The sequence below is a fragment of the Micropterus salmoides genome, unplaced genomic scaffold (assembly GCF_014851395.1).
Source record: "Micropterus salmoides isolate LMB-PRFRI ecotype aquatic unplaced genomic scaffold, ASM1485139v1 Ms_hic_scaffold_16, whole genome shotgun sequence".
Lineage (NCBI taxonomy): Eukaryota > Metazoa > Chordata > Actinopteri > Centrarchiformes > Centrarchidae > Micropterus > Micropterus salmoides.
In genome coordinates this window covers 26756064-26776649 of record NW_024040707.1, presented here as the reverse complement: position 1 = coordinate 26776649, position 20586 = coordinate 26756064, and the positions used below count along the sequence as shown (strand labels likewise).

At 41.3% G+C, this 20586-nt stretch overlaps 1 protein-coding gene across 1 annotated transcript in view; it reads right to left on the bottom strand.

Moving 5' to 3' along the window:
* Positions 1-20586, bottom strand: part of lamb2l (laminin, beta 2-like) — a 52764-nt gene continuing 32178 nt past the window's right edge. The window contains exons 14-35 of the mRNA XM_038723161.1: positions 20089-20245; positions 18119-18259; positions 17432-17593; positions 17181-17302; positions 15145-15265; positions 14422-14614; positions 14132-14275; positions 13412-13643; positions 13164-13327; positions 12778-13002; positions 12227-12441; positions 12001-12097; positions 10092-10464; positions 9798-9982; positions 9308-9555; positions 7891-8106; positions 7642-7786; positions 7272-7479; positions 3085-3226; positions 2765-2941; positions 2467-2626; positions 1-728 (exon numbers count right to left, since the gene is read on the bottom strand). Coding sequence (XP_038579089.1) covers positions 592-728; positions 2467-2626; positions 2765-2941; positions 3085-3226; positions 7272-7479; positions 7642-7786; positions 7891-8106; positions 9308-9555; positions 9798-9982; positions 10092-10464; positions 12001-12097; positions 12227-12441; positions 12778-13002; positions 13164-13327; positions 13412-13643; positions 14132-14275; positions 14422-14614; positions 15145-15265; positions 17181-17302; positions 17432-17593; positions 18119-18259; positions 20089-20245 — 3964 coding nt within the window. The 3' untranslated portion in view covers positions 1-591. The remainder of the gene's footprint in view (positions 729-2466; positions 2627-2764; positions 2942-3084; positions 3227-7271; positions 7480-7641; positions 7787-7890; positions 8107-9307; positions 9556-9797; positions 9983-10091; positions 10465-12000; positions 12098-12226; positions 12442-12777; positions 13003-13163; positions 13328-13411; positions 13644-14131; positions 14276-14421; positions 14615-15144; positions 15266-17180; positions 17303-17431; positions 17594-18118; positions 18260-20088; positions 20246-20586) is intronic.

Below are 20586 nucleotides of genomic sequence, written 5' to 3'. Positions count from 1 at the left end.
TGATGAATTTACTGTTATTAACTGTTTTTATTTGTTTCCATCATCACACCTTGGAATGAATTTTGCATATTAGAATACTTGTGTATGCATTTATATGTAATTAATCAAGAGTTTTCTTTTGTAATAAAAATAAACACAATTTAATTTTAAAAATCAAACTTTTCTCTTTGTAAATGCCATACTAATCTGGTCAAATTACAGCAAAAACATGAAATCTTTTGGTCAAAATAACAAATTTCTGATAACATACTTATTATTTATGAAATCAATTAACATGGCCTATACAATAAAACAAATACTCTCCATAGGTCGTCCACTTGTTGTAATACAGTAGCTTAAAGACAAAAACACCATACAGGACAGTGTTGATATCGAGGAGTCAAAAAGTGGTACAGTACATAGACAGAGGAAGGCATTTCTGTGATTTAACACTTGACAGGTAATGTGTAAAACTTGATATATCAAGGAAAGAATGGAGGTACCGAAGGTTTTCATGTGTGATGTGGTTTTTCTCTCCCGGTCACAGCATCAACCAAAACTCTGCTCTGGACTACAGCAGCAGCAAATGGTAAACAGGGAACTGTATCACCCTCACACACAGTTACTGTACTTCTGCACTTGTTCCCGGATGTCATCCCGCACCATAGTAGCGTTTTCCTTCAGCTCATCCAGCTCCATGCGCTGCTTCTGCATCCGCTGCTCGTTATTCTTGAACTTTTTCTCCAGTTCTGCAAACACAGGGAGTAAGGAAGAGGTCAAAATGGGCAACAGCAGGGGAATACGTACATGTGAATACCATCAAGGTTAATTAAAGTATCCACTAGAATCATAAGGTACCAAGTAAGCATTCTAGATGTTCTCATGACGTAAGATAAGACATCTCGTAATTTGTATGATAGGATTTCTCCCACATGGCAAGGTGCAGAACAGCGTGAGCATCAATGCAGGTGCATCAAAACTAACACATGCTCTCCAGTGCACCATGATTTATTCATCAAACACTTTGGGCCATCTTGTCTTCATGCAGTGATGTCCTGTTGTTGACAGCTGCTTTATTTAACCAGAAACAATGAAACGTAACCCCAAACAGTCTCGTATGAAACCCTGCTGAAGGCAATGTTGTCAAAGATGTGAATAAGCTATAGTGTACTGTTGTGTTGTGCAACATATTTAAATTTTGATGGACTAGTATAAAATAATGTCAATCACAACTTGCAAGCGGTTTTAAAAAATCAGGAGTGTTTGTGTTTCTAAAAAATCTATAACCCATTAACATCCATTAACAACCCATTATCAACTACATTTCTTTCTTTCTTTCTGCAAATGAAAGCACATTTTTGGCAGCTTAAATGTGCACAAAAACTCACGAAACTTTGCACAAAATTCTGTTGCGGTGTCATGTTTTCGTTCGAGTTTTTTGTGGCAGATGTATCATGTCCAGACCTACAAAAAAGCCTCTGGTAGTGATGCCCTAAACCCAACAGGAAGTCGTCCATTTTCATTCTGAGTTTTCATCAAAGTGTGGGTCCGTGCCGTCAAAAATCAATGAATCGCCATGAAACATTTGCATATTTGAGAAGAGTCCCACACTGAACGCATCTACAAGCCAATATTCAATCAATGTCATAGCGCCACCTACTGGCAACAGGAAGTAAGCTCTTTGTGATAAGGATAATTTGATTTACTTGAATTTTTCACAGTGTGGTCCACACTTGATGTTGTGGTTCACAACGTATAATTAGTGTTCTGTAGCACCACATAGGGGACACAGGAAGTGACGATTAACTGCTTTGTGAGGCGACCAAAACACAAAATAAGTCAATAACTTTATTCAACCTCCCTCAACTTGTGTTCTGTGTCATGTTATCTTCTGTCAATGACTATCTAAAAATGCACACTAGTCCCTGTTCTGTCTTCTCCTGGTTGAAATAATAAATGAACCTCAAACCTCGGTACACATAAGCATTTAAAAGGCAATGCAAATAACAAAATCAGTAGTATGTCTTTAGCCAAGCGTTTCTTGGTGTAGTCTTATCCCTAAAGCCACGTTTGGTTTTTAGCTTCCTTTGTTTACATTCAGTAACATAAGAAGGCCACAGAGAGGAGACGTAGTGCAGAAGCTGACAGTGGGCAGTGGTCTGAACTTCTTTCGGTTCAGAGAGGAGTTCTTTTAATTTACACTTTTAAAAAAATGCTGAATTAGCTATTAGCAGTTCCTTTTTGCAGTATACCCATGAATACAGAGACAACTATAACTGGATTGCTTTTTTAGATGTAAACTGAAATACATGATGATTCTCAGGGAAACAGTTTATTCCACTTTCCTCCATACATTATTTCATCAATCAAAGCCACCACCTTATCTGCAAGGGATTTCCTCACACTCCAATCATACTAAATTGTAAACAATGGCTAAAGTGTACTTTACATAGACCACATAATGAAAAGAACACTTCAGATACTCACTGCTGAGTTGTTCTATCCCCTTGCTGGCTTTATTGAGGAGGTCTTCTGCCTCCTTCTTCATATCCTTGACCTTCTGGTCGATGTCACTCAGATCTCCAGACCCAAGAGAGTCCAACTTCATCTTCAGCTCATGGTACCGTCTCTCTGTGTCATTGAGGCTCTGGTAGATGACAAAATATTGTTAGTTTTGAATTCACTTTGTTTATTGAAAAAAAATATCCTGATATTGTCCACAATGTTTACTTCCTTTTATGTATTTTGGGACAAAAACCACAAACACAACTTGCGGTCCACATACCTGCTCCAGTGAGGACGCAAGATCTGTGGCGTTGTCCGCCTGTGCCTTGGCGTCCTTTGCCATCTGTCTGTTCTGCTCCGTCTTGTTCCTCAGGGCTTCCACCGCTAAGGAGAGGTTGTTTAAACGCATCATGACATCCATCTGCTTATCCTCCAGCTGCATCAGCCTCTCATCCACCTAGAAGGGAACAAAAAAGTTAAGAATTAAGGGGGCAATTGGGGAGATATGGGAGAATGTAGTATGTTCACCTCATGTTGAAACACATTACACAGATATGTTATCACACACCAACACACAGCCAATTTACAAGCGTCCTGTACCTCAGCTGTAGCATTCCTTGTGCTGTTCAGGTTGCTGTGGGCCTCTTTCAGGGCTGCATTTGCTTTCTCTATGGCTTTTTCAGACACATCCAATGCCTGCTTGGTATTATTGGCTGCATCTTTCACTCCCTCTGCTCGGCTCCTGCACAATGCCACGAGAAATTAGACAGATGAAAAAGGTTATTGTTATAGTCCTTAGTAATGAGTATATGTTGTGATCAGAGTAGGAAAGATGATTTTTTAGCATTTGAACACCAACACAAAGACGCTTCTACTTTAAAATAAATAGATAAATGCCCACAGGAGTGACACCCCCAAAACAAACCCCCAAAATTTAAATATATGGTACAAAAAGGAAAAACAAACAAAGGTCGTACAGCAATGTAGATTGTACTTTACAGATCAAACAGTCCCTACAATCCTTAGATATAATACTGAGTGACCGAGAAATGTTAGCATTTATTTGGAGTCTTGTTTCTGGCCACCCAACAATATTCACTCCACCAGCTCCTGAGGGAAATATCTGGCTCTTTAGCTGCCAAATGCTCCTCCAAATTCACTAGCTAGCCACTAACTTTGGGGACTTTTCCCCCCTTTTTTTGGATAGGAAAGTGGCTAACAGGAGGAGACAAGGGAGAGAGAGATGGGGACAAGCAGCACAGGGCCGCAGGTCAGACTGAAACCCAGGCTGCTACAGTAAGGAGTCAGCCTTGTACCTGGGCACTCAACCAGAAAAACCTGAATAAGTTTTTACATTTTTATTTAGTTATAAAATCTTTAGACTTTAATAGCTTTCAGCAGCTTCCTGCACATGTTCAAAACTATCTGCACATTTAAAATCTCTCCCACATATCTGTGTTCTCTGACATGCCCAAAAAAAGTCATAATATTAAGAGACTAACGTCATCATTTGATGAGAAGTCTACCTGCCCTATTCTCTGCTGTGCATCATTAATCCGCCAGTGTGGGACTGCATGTTTCATGTGAAAACGAAAGTAACTGAAACACTTGTGATCAGGCAGAAATCTCACCATAAACCCACACACACGTTAACCTCAGCAGCTTACAGTCCAAAACAGAGCTTGGCTTCAGTTTTCAGATGTTTATGTTGCAAAACTCTACCAGCTACGTTACCGCTCGTCACAGCTGTCTGGACTCACAGCGCGAGCTATATGGCATCAGCTGGGCGGAGTTGATTCGCTCCCCAAGTCTATCTTAAAAGTTATACATTTGTATTTCACTGTGTGAGGAAATACACTCACCTAAAGGATTATTAGGAACACCATACTAATACTGTGTTTGATCCCCTTTCGCCTTCAGAACGGCCTTAATTCTACGTGGCATTGATTCAACAAGGTGCTGAAAGCATTCTTTAGAAATGTTGGCCCATATTGATGGATAGCATCTTGCAGTTGATGGAGATTTGTGGGATGCACATCCAGGGCACGAAGCTCCCGTTCCACCACATCCCAAAGATGCTCTATTGGGTTGAGATCTGGTGACTGTGGGGGCCATTTTAGCACAGTGAACTCATTGTCATGTTCAAGAAACCAATTTGAAATGATTGGAGCTTTGTGACATGGTGCATTATCCTGCTGGAAGTAGCCATCAGAGGATGGGTACATGGTGGCCATAAAGGGATGGACATGGTCAGAAACAATGCTCAGGTAGGCCGTGGCATTTAAACCATGCCCAATTGGCACTAAGGGGCCTAAAGTGTGCCAAGAAAACATCCCCCGTACCATTACACCACCACCAGCAGCCTGCACAGTGGTAACAAGGCATGATGGATCCATGTTCTCATTCTGTTTACGCCAAATTCTGACTCGACCATCTGAATGTCTCAACAGAAATCGAGACTCATCAGACCAGGCAACATTTTTCCAGTCTTCAACTGTCCAATTTTGGTGAGCTCTTGCAAATTGTAGCCTCTTTTTCCTATTTGTAGTGGAGATGAGTGGTACCCGGTGGGGTCTTCTGCTGTTGTAGCCCATCCGCCTCAAGGTTGTGCGTGTTGTGGCTTCACAAATGCTTTGCTGCATACCTCGGTTGTAACGAGCGGTTATTTCAGTCAAAGTTGCTCTTCTATCAGCTTGAATCAGTCGGCCCATTCTCCTCTGACCTCTAGCATCAACAAGGTATTTTCGCCCACAGGACTGCCACATACTGGATGTTTTTCCCTTTTCACACCATTCTTTGTAAACTCTAGAAATGGTTGTGCGTGAAAATCCCAGTAACTGAGCAGATTGTGAAATACTCAGACCGGCCCGTCTGGCACCAACAACCATGCCACGCTTAAAATTGCTTAAATCACCTTTCTTTCCCATTCTGACATTCAGTTTGGAGTTCAGGAGATTGTCTTGACCAGGACCACACCCCTAAATGCATTGAAGCAACTGCCATGTGATTGGTTGAGTAGATAATTGCATTAATGAGAAATTGAACAGGTGTTCCTAATAATCCTTTAGGTGAGTGTAAATGTGTGACTTGACAGTGCGTGAAAAATGTAATTTGAAATATTGTCACAATTTAATATCGCCAGATCTCGTAGCGTGAGATCTCATCACACCCTTAGTAAACAGTAATGTTTGCCCCTAACACACCCTTCTAACAGTTAAACATGCAACATTAACATTAAAAAATATAAGATAACGAGCCCAGAGAGCTGTGCAGGAGCAGTATGTTCAGGATCATGTGGTTTGTGTTGTTTAATGGAGGCTTATGAAACTCATTCTCATTATGTTTACCACTAATGGGGGTTCATGATATCGGCAGCTTATAAGTTTAGTACACAGGCCAGAAGCCATTTTGTTTAATTAGTTCCAGTGACTCAGAGTGTTAACGCTGGCTTTGTTAATGACGCTGCTATCTGTCAACAACCAAAGTGCCTGCTGCTGATAGCTGGTGAGATTACCGCAAAATCTGTTGAAACACTTTATACGGAATAAGATTTAGATTTTAGTGTTGTTAAGTGTGATGCTGATGTTAGGGAAGATCAGCTAAGAAATGCTGCAGTTATCCTGCTAGATTTGTTTTTATGTGCCCAGTTATTTCCCAGGCAATCCAATGGAGTCTTGTTTTCAGAAACCTCTCTGTGGACTGGGTTTGTTTCTTCAATAGTCCATTTACATATATACCGTGTGCTCTGTGGATCATCCATTCATTTCTATTGCACTGGGCAGTGATTCTGATAAGTGCTGTTGCTGTAGAATTTTTAAATGCTTTTTAATGCTGTAAGCACCACACACTTTCTTTGGAGGCAGAATTCCCAGACACATATACTGTATCTCAAAACCTGTACAAAAAAAAATAACATCTACAAAAGGTTTTTTTATACAATTTGGGTGAACTGACCTTTTACCGGTGGACCGGTAAGAAAAGCAGTGCAGTGTTTAAAGAGAGAAAAAAAGCTTTGCCTCTTTGAATCCCCCCAAAACACACATCTGTTGCCATATTGTGATATTAACCCGAATAACATAAGATGTGTTTTAACGGTGGGGAGAGGTTTAAACACTCAGCCGGCAGCTTGTGGCAATGTTTTAATAGTATTTCTACAGTAGAAATTCATCTGTTTTTAATTATGTAAGCAGCTGCTGGTGTCTTAGTGTTCTGATTGTAGGTGACTGTGTTTTATCAGAGGTTTTAAGATTTCGTTTGTGCTGTTCCATAGTACACACTGAACACTGATTCACAGTAGTGTCTACTATCATGGATCTTTGCTGATTACTGAACTATAATGGATAAGCTGATATAGCAGTCCAATCTTTGATCACTTTTAATAAACATTTTAATTTGTAATTGACATAGCACAATGTGAAATAGGCCATACTCAATTTACATGAAAGCTGTTCTGTAGTTTTGGAGAGGCCTCTGTGTGTGTGTGCTAAAGGTCCCTCCACCAGCTGCAGCCGTGCAAACTGTGGCTTTTACGCTTGCTCTAGTATTTATGGACCAATGTTGGTGCTGAAATGTGGAGAAAAGCCTGATCCTGATTCAGGATGAGTGTGGATGTAGCCTTCGCAGTATAACCCTCATAACTTAATTTTTATTAAGCTGTGGCCTGGCTTCCTTATATTTGACATAATATTTGTTTGGGCAGGGTAAGAGTGACAGGCACAGCCTTAATGCTTCCTCTGACAGCAATCAAGATACTTTGTGGGAAATGTGTTTTTTAAAATAGGACTTACTTGGCATCTTTAGCTTTGTCGAGCAGCTCCTTGGCTTTGCTGATGTGCTGCGATGTTTGGTTGATGATCCCCTCAAAGCTGGAGAGATTGGAAAGGCTGTCCTTTATCTGCATGATCATTTTGTCCAGAGTGGTACTGTTGAGCGGCAGGGTGATCGCCAGGACCTGCAGAGCCACCTTCTCTATGCTCTCTGGATCGGCTCCCTCCTCTGTACAGCACAAGGGAGGAAGGAGAGAAAGAAAAAAAATGAAAATGATTTCTGCAGTTGAACTAAAGTTAGACCTTTAAAGTGACATAATAAGAGAGTGACTTCAATAACAATTCATTTCATTCAAAGCAAAGATTACCAGTAAAAACAACATCAATTTACCCATGAGGAAATCTCTGATCTTCTTGATGAAGTCTTTGAGCTTCTTGTTGTTGTTTTCAAAGTGGTCCTTCTTCTTCTGGGCTTTCTCCAGCGTGTTCATCGCCTGGTTCTTCACGTCCTGTGTCAGAGAGGCTATATCCTGGAGCTGGACACAGGGAAACAGGACATAAAGTCAACAGAGAAACTTCATACTTTATAGTCTCATGGCACGTAAGAAGATACACCTTCACTCCTAAAAACCTTCAGCACCTTTCTCGCCACGGTCTGCAGATCCTCATTGGCAGCGTTCAGACTGTCGGTGACGTTCCTGGCATGATTCAGTGCTGCTACAGAAGCGCTCACTGTCCCGTTGCATCCCTCTCCTCCACATACACGATTTCCCTGATTGTCACGGCAACCGGCACCGCCGCATCGGCTGTCTGAGCAGCTGCCGTTGACACCGGCATTGGAATGACCACCACATACCTGGAGGAAGCCACAAGCGTTATCGTTCACATGAAATGATTGTGTCAATGGAACGAGACAATAATCAGAAATACATTCCAAAATAATTAGAAACAACAACATCAAGTGTTTTTCAATATTTTTGGATTGAAGATTTTAAAAATCAATATTCTGTGTCAGCTACTGAAAGTAACCTACACTTTCATAAAGTTAGAAAATAAAAAACCTTAAGAGTAAAAAATATTCCACTGCAAGCCGGGACTACAGTGTGATAACTCATGCTATGAAGTCAAATCAAACTGCTACATAAGAATCTGTTAAGTTTAAAGGTTTCACATTAACATGCATTGATGAATTATTTATGTTTATATTATTTATTTATTTAAAAAGTTGGCATGTCAATCACATCATAGCTGAAACATTTCTGTATTATTATCATTATTTAATTCTTTCATTTCATTTGGAAAACAAGACGTCGTTTCTGAAGTGGGTAATCAAAAAAACAAGCAAACCAAAACCGTTTGTTTGTTTGGATTTTGTCATTGTGTATTTCCATGTTTATTTACCATGGAGAAGTACTACTAATGACAAATATTAACCTTCACTCACGGGTTCACCATTGACGATGTTGTGTTGTCCATTTATTACTAATGGAACTGCTTTAATGACTTGTGTCCACTAGATGTCAGTGTAGGGTCATAAAGCTATATGGTATTCATAAACTAAAAACTGGACAAATCTGTGTTGTTGTGCATCACAGGAGAAGTGTACACATTGAAGACAAGAATAAAAATTCACATACAAAAACAAAATTCTATTGACAAACACTATTTCTGGCCAGTCTAATACATTTTGGTCTCTCTTTCGTTCATAACACAGGCTGCTGTAATTACTGATGAACCTGATAGTAAAGATCATTACCAGTACTCCTCCAACAAAATCACTTAAATGCTATAAAATTTTGCTCAAATTAAAATTTTAAATTGCTTTACAAAATAAAAGGTTTCTCGTTTATTAGATTATCCACCTCAAGATGACGCAAAATCTAAATTTTCTGATTCAATGTATAATTAAATAAATGGATGATAAACAATACAAACTGGCAAACCAGACTCTTATGGAACATTTTCAACATGAGATTAATACTGTACCCATCATGGCAGACAATCAAGTGGATACATTAATGAAATGACAAATGAATGAAACCTCCTACACTGCCTACCTTGTGACTGAGGTGGTGGGTCTTCTTATTCAGGTCGTGGGCTTTCTGCTGCAGCTCGTTTAATGATTTGTTCTGGGCAGCCAGAGCACGGAGGATCTGGTCTTTTTTGGCATCCAGCAGGTCTTCAGTGAGACCGCGGGTTTCTTTGGACTGTTCCACAGGACTGGCAGGACCGGACACTGAAGCGTTGCATTTCTCCTCAGCCTCCACTGACTCCTGATAGTACTTCTTCACTTTGTCAAACTGATCTGTAAGGAAACAGGAGCAGGTTTATAACGTTTCAGAATTCAGAAGCTTAATTTGGCTTCTGAATGGGATTTAACTGAATATCTTTATTACTTTTAGTCTGCTTTGGTATGCAATCATGAGGTTTTGTATCGTACATATTTTTAATGTGTTTCTGCTGTGTTTACAGAAATCTAACAGCAGGTCCAAACTGTCCTGTCATGTGATATTTTATAAGCTTCACTGACTTGATTGAGTTTGCTACCTGCAAATCCTGAGGTAAAGTAGTCATCCAGCTGGTGTTTTTTTTGCGCCACAGTGGTGTTGATATCCCTCAGCTCTCTCTCTAGGTCACTCAATGTGCGTCTCAGAGCCCCTTCTTCCTCTGCAGTTGTATTTAGCTCTCGGGTGATGGCCATCAGACGTCCGTCGGTCAGGGCGATCTCAGCCCTGCAACACATGGAGCAGGGTATTTCATTAAATATCTAGGCAAGTTGCCGGCAGGTGACAAAACATCTTCGCAAACGTCAATGAACATCCACGCAGATGAAATCATCACCTGAGGTCATCGATGCTCTGTCCAATCAGCTGGTGGATCCTGTCGCTGTCCTCCTTACTGATCAGATCCTGCACTTGCTTCAGCTTCCTCTCCAGCTCTTTGATGCGCGCGTCCCCAACTCCTGGTGTAATCCCGCTATCCAGAATCTTCTGCACGGTGTACTGGATGTGCTCCAGGTCCCTTTTCATCTGGCACACCCTATCATCCCACACCTGGAAGCACGGGTGACACTGGACACACTTGGGGAAGACTCCAGTGAAGCTGCGAGCGCATTCATCACAGCGCTTCCCTGCAGCTCCCTCCATGCACTCGCATGCACCTGTTATTCGGTCACACTGGGTCATCGCTGAGCCTTGTGGATGGCAGTTACACTCTGAATGGAATGAGGGAGGACACAGGAGGAGAAGGCAGAGAGAAAATGATGACAGTAGAGTCAATACATTAAATGGATTAGGCTACGTGCCCTACAATATAACCAACATGTGCAAAGAATCACCAAGAGCATTACATTTTTGGTAACGAAAAAGTACTAAAATTGCACATGACAATGTTAATTCTAGTTTTACAAACACACTGGTTCACTAGGATAGTGAATCACAAGACTGCTTTGACAGGCCGATCCATCTTTGACAGATTTGAATCTAGGAGGTGTGTTTGGATTGTCGCTGATGTGTGCGAGAGAATATTCATCAAAGCGGAAAAAAAAGAAATTGCCTGTCACCAAAGACTGTGGAGAAAGTTCTGTTCTTGAATAAAAAAACCTCACACTGAAAATAATGCCCTTTTTTCCGATTTATTAATAAGATTGTTACAGCCAGCATAACTGGAACACCCACCACTTATGTTTAGAGATGAATTAATTAAGGACTGAATGCATGGGAGAACTGAGATACAACAATGCCATACAGAATGAGCACTTTTACTTAGATACTTAAGTACAGTCACTATGGAATACCTTTACACCTTTACTTGAGTAGAATTTTGATGACTTTTAATGGTTGTGAAGGAAGGTCCAGGGTTCAAATCCTGAGCTGTAGAAGAGCAATAAAATATTCCTCTGGGTTGGGCGTTAACATATCCATTTTTGCATTTTCTGGTTGTCAGCTTTGTTGCATTACATCGTCTTCACCAGCAGATGGTGGTGTGTATTTTACGAATGAAGCTTCGAGTACTAAACCACTTTAGACACAACTGTGTCGGAAAGCAATAATGCTTCAGAACTCTTCATTTGGCCATCAGTAGTGTAGTAGTGTTAGAAAATCCAGTGGAACCTTTGTTAACATGTCTCCTCCTAATTTGTATGCAATCCCCCATTAAACACATACGAAATAAGGAGAGTTTGCAAAAGACAGCATGTGTAACGCAGATTGTGTTACATCTACGCCCGAAAAATAGGCACAAAAAGTTGTCGTCTGTCTCACACATGTTTGATGAAAAACATGCGCTCCTGTTTTAATCCAGCTGTCTAGACAGGCCAGGTAATGGCTCGTGGTGACCTACATTTAACACTCACTGTGTCTGAAAGCATTCTGCATAGACACAGATGACACAGATGAAAGACTGAGGCTGGTGCTCTGCTAACATGCTGCTCATGCTACGCCTCCTGTGTGGACACGGTGTTAGGGAATCTGGCCTTAGTGTTGCTGTTTCAGTCATACTGAACTGATCGTTATGCTAACAATGCTTGATCACTTCAGAAAAGGTGCCGCGTCCCCTTTTAATTGAAAGGAATGGGGAGTTAATTTCAGTGTGATTGAGCCTGATATACTGTTTGATGTTTTTGCATAAATTCTGCTCTAAATAGAGAACTGACTCATGACCCATGAAAGTGTGACACGCAATTTAAAGTATGCCCATTGCTGTTCAAAAGTGGTATTTAATGTGTAGTAAGTGTCACAACGTCAGTTACCTTGACACTGCACCTGCGGGTCTCCCCAGTGGAACTGCTCGCACTCAGTGCACTGTTTACCTCCAAAGCCTGGACGGCAGTGGCACTGGCCTGTGAACTGTAGAAGACAGAGAGAGACACAGTGGCAAAGACTGAAAAAAGAAACAAGAATTCACACTTAAAGTTATCCGAGTTCACTTTTGCATTTTCCATTTCCAGGCTTTCCGAGGCCTTTGTGCTTCCTCACCATGTTGCAGTGATTTCCCATTGCGTGCTGTGGGTCACAGCCACAGGACTCACAGCCTCGCTGCTGTCCGTAGTTCCAGTGATTGGGAGTACACTGGTCACAGTTGTGGCCCATCACATTCTCCCTGCAAGGGCAGGCACCAGTCTGCGGGTCACAGTGACACTGTCCATCACCACAAGCAGACTGTATGGTGCCAGCAGTCACACAGGTACAGCCTGAGAAGAGACAGAGAGGAGACAGTATGGTTAACCTCTGTGTCTACATGTTCCACAGCACTGGCAGATGTGCAGACACAATTAATGCTTTTAAAAAACAATTTAAGACATACTTTTTAAATTTTTTTTTAATGAAATGTTATTTTTCTCGCTCATAAATTTGTCGGTAGTATATTACTGACCTACATTTTAGACATAGAGTTGCCCATCTCCAACATACAAGGAATTTAACAATAAAATATGCATCATCATGTTGGGGGAAAGATAACATAATTTGAGGTTACAACTGGAAAAAAAGTCTACAAATGTACTGTAATATCTGTCTTCATCACTCACGTCTGCAGTCATGGGCCAAAGCGTTGCCATAGTAACCGTGTTGACAGTGGGCACAGGATGGGCCGTCGGTGTGGTACAGGCACTTGAGGCATTGGCCGGTCCTCGGGTCACATGACTCAGGGTCCTGGGTGTCGATGTTGCCGTTGCAATTGCACGGGAGGCACTGCCCACCAGGTTGGCTTGGGTTGCCGTAGTAACCAGGGGCACACTGGTCACAGCGGGTCCCTTAGGAATTAAAAAACAGAATATGGCAATACAATTAGCTTCAAAATTGCTTTTCACTGACGTCAGACTTCAGTAGAGGTTTGGGTATTGAGTATTTCAGACTATTAATCAGACAAGGCCTGAGTATGTGAACTATATTTCACTGCAGTGTGATATCTTACCAGCGTAGCCTTGTCTGCAGTTACAGATGATCTGGTTAGAGGCGTGGTCAGCTTGACAGGCGTTTCCATTAAAGTGATCTGAGCCGGGGTTACCGGGGCAGGGGCAGGGCCGACAGTGCTCCCCTGAACCAAGCACTGGGCTTCCAAAGAACCCATCCACACAACTGGGACACATGAGGGCGACATTTACCATCATTCTGATGACCAGGGATGAAGTTACGTTAAGTCTGACACTGAGCGATCCCTACCGTTCACAGAGGTGTCCTGCTGTGTAGTCCCTGCAGTCCCTACACTCTCCACTGCGGGGGTCACAGATGTCTGCGTGGCCGTTACACTGACATGGGCTGCAGCTGGGGAAGCCCCACTGTCCTGGTTGGCAGTCTGAGCACTGACGCCCGGTGGCTCCCTGCTTGCACTGGCACTGGCCTGTAACTGGGTCACACTGGTGGCTCACTGAACCCTCTGAGTGGCAGTCGCAGGCTGGATGAGAAAAGGTATCTTATATATTTAATTATTTATTCACTGGTTTCTGTTGTCAATCACTGTGCTTCTGACTAGAATCAGGAACAAAACACACACTGGATCCCTTAAGTGATTCTTTTCTTCTTTGAAAGGGGGCAGGAGTTCAAGGTTTTTTACATGAATAGCCCAGTGGCACTCATAACTATAGTCTGTGAGAACCAATCACTGCAAAAGGTTCCATCTATGAGACCAGAACCAATGTGATTGGATGACCTCCAGAAAATGACTTTTTTCTTGTATACAAAAATGTTTATGTTTAACGTTAAATGGACTGCACTTAATGGACAAAGCATGTCACATTGACCCATTTACACACACCAATGTCGGCAGAGCTTCCATGGCCGCAAAACCTGGGATTAATGGATGACCCGCTCTATATCCTGAGCCACAGCCGCTCCTAATCATCAAAGTTCTGTTTTCACATTTTGTATTGGCAACAGACTCACCAGTGCAGCCAGTCACTCCAAAGCCGAAGGTTCCTGGAGCACACTGGTCACAGAATCGACCCATCACGTTGGGCTTACAACGACACTGACCTCCCACCTTTTCACACTCACCACTGAGCGAGCCCTGGGGGTCGCACTGACAGGCTGTATACAACAAATACAGATAAAAGACAAGGAAGAAAATATCAGTCAATTATTATTTTTTTAAAAAGCAAGGATTTGAACTGTCAGTGGGTTTGAAGCCACATCCTCTAAATCTGTGCTTGTTTTGTTGTGTTTCGTCTACTCACGCAGAGCACCGTCATGAATGATTGATGAAATACTACAGATGAGTTTGGAGCACATCTCAGCCAGGTTGGGCATCGGCGTGATCATAAAGGAATCCAGACACATGTAGCGCATCATCTCCTCCCGCCGCTGCTCTGCCTCGGGATCGTTACCTTGGAAACCCGGAAGCTCAGTGTATTTGGGGATCAGAACCAGCTATGGGATTAAAAATCCATGGTTAAAGAAAGAAAAGCCTGAGAGGCAATGGTGGTTAATAAGCCCTAGAAAAGCCAACGTTCCTATTGCAGAAAAGATATAAAAAATGTGACGGTGCTTTTGAAAAAAGGTCTTCTAAACTGAGCAAATACAACTCTGAGATCTCACAAGGTTTTTTATAAATGTGGTTTATATTATAATGACTACACAGGAGGATAGTTAGATATTGCACTGCTAAAATCTGTGTCATGTTTACTTTATTTAAAAGCTAACCCTAAGCCTTGGTTTATTCAACAATTTCGTTTGTATTTTTCCGCCACTAGGGGGAAACCTCATGATGTGGAACCCTATACAACATGCAGATTTGGCCACTTATCCTGAAATCCGCTTGACGTTTCATTACATTTTTAAGTTAATTACTTTTAAACGTCTAATTCTTCTAATCACGAGAGCTACACTGATGGAAATAACTTTTGAAACAGACATACGGTAGAGGTGGATGATGAGAGTAACATGTAGTCTTAGCTCACCGAGTCAATAAGGATGAAGGCAGTAAGATGTCTGTGTGAGACCCCGTGGCGCTGGAACCTGATTGCAACCACATAACGATTACTGGGCTCAAAACAGAATGGCCTGGGCATCTGGATGTATCTGGAAAAACACAATACACACAACAGCAGCTAAATTAGAGAACTGCATACACATATGTATCAACATACCATAGTTTGCCTGACTCTGCTCTTGTCTATTTTCTCTCTCTTTCTTTTCCTTTTTTTCCACTCTCCATTTTCTTTCACTAATGGGCTTAATAAGCGATAGGCGATGTCACCTCACCTACAGTGTGTTAAATTCCTGTAGAAACAGGCAATATTCATGAAGTGACAAGTACTCGATCTCACTTTCATGGCTTGTTGAAAATATGTCAACTTTTTTTATCCGCTTTGCCTGATGTTTACCAACTACAGGATATTTATGGCCCAATGTCATAACCCCGCAATAGTTTTGTCTGCTATTAAAATCTGAATGACTGTTTCAGGTGTATGTATTTGGTTAATTTAACAATAATATGGTAATTAATAAAATAATAAAACTTTTTTCTTGTGTCATTTCTTGAGTTTAATATTTTTATACTATACTATACTACTACTATTATTTTCTACTTGGTATCTGTTGTCTTTATGGCATTTTCATGCCAGGTTATTTCCTACATTCATGCTGTTTCTAGATCAACCACCACTCACCAGGGATGACTCATCCACTCTCTTCCTGCGTTTGGCTTCTACCACTCTGTCTGTGTTATGGGCTCACTTTGTTAATTGGTTTTGGATGATGGACCGACCAAGAAGAAAACGGAAAGCAAGCTTCGGTCCGCTGAGAAAGCCAGATCCGGGCAGCGCTTGACCTCTTAGTTCCAGCTGAGTTCAGTCATTGAAAGGCTTTTGAGCAGGTCGAAACTAAACAGGCATTCCCTGTTTTTATCCTATACCCTATTTTTGCTTCCTTGATTTCTCTACAGGGATAAAGGGATAATTAACTCTTAATGTAGTCTGAGCTGCAGTAATCTGTCTAATGTTTTTAATTTGCAGTGAAATAATCTTTTTATATGAATAGATCAATATCAGGTAAATATCACGCTGTAATCAGTTAATTTGAAGGGGCAACATGAGAACAGTAAAATGTAAATGTAGCTCAAGAGATGTATAATGCAAAAAATATGATCAATTGTGTTATTAAAATATTCAATATTTCTTTATTTATATTATGCGAAGTTGATTATCATCTTACTGTCAAGTCAATATTACAAGTTTCTGTACAAATTGTGATTTGAGCTCAGAAAAGAAACATACGAAAGCTAAGCTACATACAAAAGATATCTGAACTGAAACTTGGCACAATATTATTTTGATCAGAGAGCCAGAGTACAGAGTCTAAAGCTACGCTAGAGGCTCTCTGAGGCTGTACGCAGGCACAGTAGTGCTTTGAGCTGAATGCTAATGTCAGCATGCCAACATGCTCTCAGTGACAATGTTAAAATGCTAGTGTTTAGCAGGTATAGTGATGACCATGTTCGCCATGTTAGTTCTTTTAAAGAACTAAAGCCAGGGACCTGGACCAAGTGTATGGGCTTGGATACACAACCTCTCTGCCGTTTCTGTACCGTTCTCTGCTCTTCTTCAACAGGTTCTTTCTTCTGATTCTGATTTTCCGCACTCTAATCTTCAGTAAACAAAGCCGCTGCTTTCCTCTTTCATATCACTGTACCTGAGTCTTAGACAGGGCTTCTGGTATGTATGCCCCCCTATCAGTGAATCAATAGTAAAAAATACCGCAGGGTACACTGAAATGAAAAACAAATACAGGCCTGCTTCTACCGAGTATACAAGCCAGGGCAAGTTGAATTGACAACAATGCAATGATGCAATTCTTCCTGAGCAATAACAGAACACACACCATATCAAGACCTGGGAAAGTTGAACAAATCCTTCAGTGACTTGAACAAACACACTGGCTACAATGGCCCCTCTCTTACACACACCAACATACACATAGATACAAAGTTTGGTACCTATTGCGGTGTGGCAGGGTCACTGTGTAGAGCTGTTCAGTTGGTAGGAGGTTTCCACATCGGAGACTGGATGGCAGCTGTACAGATGTAATACTAACTACAGCCTCCCAGTCCTCTGTGGACTACACACACACACACACACACACACACACACATACAAAGCTTAGTTCAAAAGACATTCATTAATTAGTTACAGTTAAATAGTTTTAGAAAATCAGTCTTGTAAGGTCATGGTCCACACACTCACACACCTCAGGTTCATAGCGGATCATGATGTCATACTCCATGGCGTAGGGGATGTTGTCGATAGTGAACACCAGGCCAGCACCATCTTTGACGCGGGCAAAACCAGGTCCTGTCCACGACACCATGTGGCTGAGAGTGTGTGCTCTATGAACAGCCCTCACATCAGGCTGAGAGAGAACGGCAGGTTACCAAAGAATCCTTTTCTTGTTGAAGTATTTCCATTTCTACTTCATACTATACATATACAATCTGTTTCCCCTTACTGACCTGACTTTCCACTTTCTCCAGGATGTCAGTTGTTGAAAGTCTAATAAAGCAGCTTTTATGAAGATTACAGCTGCTTACTAAATTATATAATCATGTTGATCATCAGTTTGGAGTCTGGATTCAACTTCTACTCCACTCTACACCACATTTCAGAGGAAACTTTCAACCCATGTAACACAAAGCCATAACCTGTGATGAGGGGTCACAGGAAGATATTTTAAAAAAACGAAAGGTTAATAATTACTAATCTGCATTGTTTTTTGGCCAACAGATGACTGAGTTTACTATTGTACCCACAAATATAGGAGTATCCAACAACATGCAACTGTTTTAAAGTAAAGTGTTCTCACTTTACATGCAAACCCTTAGACTCTGGTGTCAAACCATAAATGAAGTCAGTGAATCAATTAAAGCAAATATCCCACTGTTTGTTGAAGCTGGCGGATACGTCTCAGTGCTGCCCGATGTTGCTGAGAGTTGGTAATGCGACGGTGACGCCGGTGCCTCCTCAACTGGTTGCTGAGGTGCTGAACACAGTCAGTCTCTGCCTGAGGACGAACTTTGCCCTGAGAGGAGAGAGAGGAGAAAATGGTGTGTGCTTGTGTTGAACATGTGCCCGAGGGAGGACACGCTAATGAGAAGACACTAGTGCGCTTTCGATCGCTAGTGCATCTCTTAAGGTGTCGGGGAGAAGCATGCAGAGTTTTTACAGAGGTTCATCCTGCACATCTTTCCTGTTCCAAAAGTAAAAATGACAACACATAGCAGAAACAGCCATGCTGTGCTGAAATTGCCAGAGTGTGACAGAGAGAAACAAAACATGTGAGGCTGAGTGTGTGTTTTTGTCTGTGTGTGTGCCTTTGCAGCAATAATTGGTTGTGACAGGTTGGTATCTGTGCTACTGTCTGGTGTTTTTATGGGTCGCTTCAGCTGTGGAGTTCAAATTCTGCACATAAATGCATGGCCTTTGACCGTATCTTGTACACTCTGTAGCTTTTTTTTGTCCTTCACTATGTACACTCTGTTTACACATTTCCATCCAGAGAAAGTTAAGCACACGATAAAGACTACACCTTCACATGTCAAAGGCAAACTTCTTCTTGCTTAATGTCTTGCACTGTTGGCTTTTTTTCTCTTAATATTCTTAAGTCAATACCTTTTTTCCACATTCCTGTTGCAGAGATGTTTAAAGTGCGGACTGTCTGAGCTTGCCCCAAGAGCTGAATGAGGAAGTGGAGGGGGCAGGGAGCTGCGGTCTTCTTGCTGTAACAGGTTCGATGAGTAGGGGTGGGGGTTTAAAGGGAAAATTTATAGAATTCAATGTGTTTTAACTAAATGTCCATCGACTGGTTTAGGAGGTAAAACATTTTTTTTTCAAACTGTTTAAAAAATGTTTCAATGAAATTGAAATGATTTAAAATAAGTTTGAGAATTGAAGGTTAATATTGCAAAGAGACTTGGAGGAAGACATGAAGAAACATATCCTCATATCATCTTATTTCATCCTCATAGTTGTTCATTCATAGAGTTTATTATACATCTGTAAAATAAAAAGAAATTAAGGCCAAGTGAGGACAGTAGATGTTGCACAAGAACACAAAGGACTGTTCTTCATGGTTTGTGGGACTGCTCTGTGAAAAGATCTATGTTTAAAAGAGAACACTGATTTTGCATTGCACGCCTACAATATTGTCTGACTCACGATGGACAGTGTTTTTATTCCACAATTATTCTTCCTTGTCAAAACCTTGAGACTTCTTTACTACATGTACAGTTAGTCTAACTTGATGTAGGTGTAATTTTATGTAATGGTGATTTGTGAGTTTTGTATTTAAAATAAAAAGTAGAAAAAAGTGTAGATAAGTTGCCAAAATGTTTCCAACAATTGAAAAGCAATATTTGTAGTGGTAGTTGTAGGTACAGTATCGGGATAAAACCACAGCATCAAAATTCAAACATCCAACAAGCACTCCCTTCTAAGTCCCTTGACCAACCTTGGTGGAATCAGAATAACATGAAATCTACTTTTTTTTACTGTCATAACATTACTGTGATTAAAGCCTGGATCATACAGTTCCCTGTCCAAGGACAGACGTTTCCAATGGTATGGTTGCCCTCTGAAAGCTCTTCTACTTATCCAAACGTTGTTTGTGAGCAAAGGCCAAACTATATGTCTCTTCTAGTAACACCATCACATCACGTCAATTTCAGAAGTGATATTCTATTGTCTTTGCATCTGATTCTAAGCCTTCAAAATGATCTTGTCAGTTTATATTTCACCTTCTACTCAGTGGCAACAACCCCACACCACTTACTCTCTTTTCATGCAGGTCTATCAGAAGGTTGAATTATAGTGACCTGAAAGGGATGTACACTGAACCAGTAGTGTGCTCACCGGCAGTGCAGAGTCACCGGGGGAGTGTCCAGTGGCATCTTCCGCCTCGTATTTGTAGTAGTCCAGTGGAGCACAGAAATACCCAGGCTGAACCTCTGAACACTGTCGACCAATTAGATGCCTCCTGCAGTCACACTGGCCGTTCTCCATCATGCACCTGAAGTGACAGACAGCAGCAAACTTTAAGGGCCCTATTTTAAAGATCTAAGCGCACAGCGTGAAGATCGTGGCACAGTTGAGTGTGGGGCTTGTCCACCTCCAATTTAGCTAGTTTAACTGTGAAAAAAAATGGTGAGTGTGCCAGGCGCACGGTTCAGAAGGGTTATACTTAGTCTGTGAATTTGTCATTGGTGTGTTTGGGGCATAACTCCAATTGGAGTACTCCCATCTTCTCCCTTTTCCCTTTAAAAGCCATGCACTCTTGTACCTTGGCACATATGGCCTTTACAATGGCAGATGAATGGTGCATTATAAAAACCATCAATTGATTGATTGAAT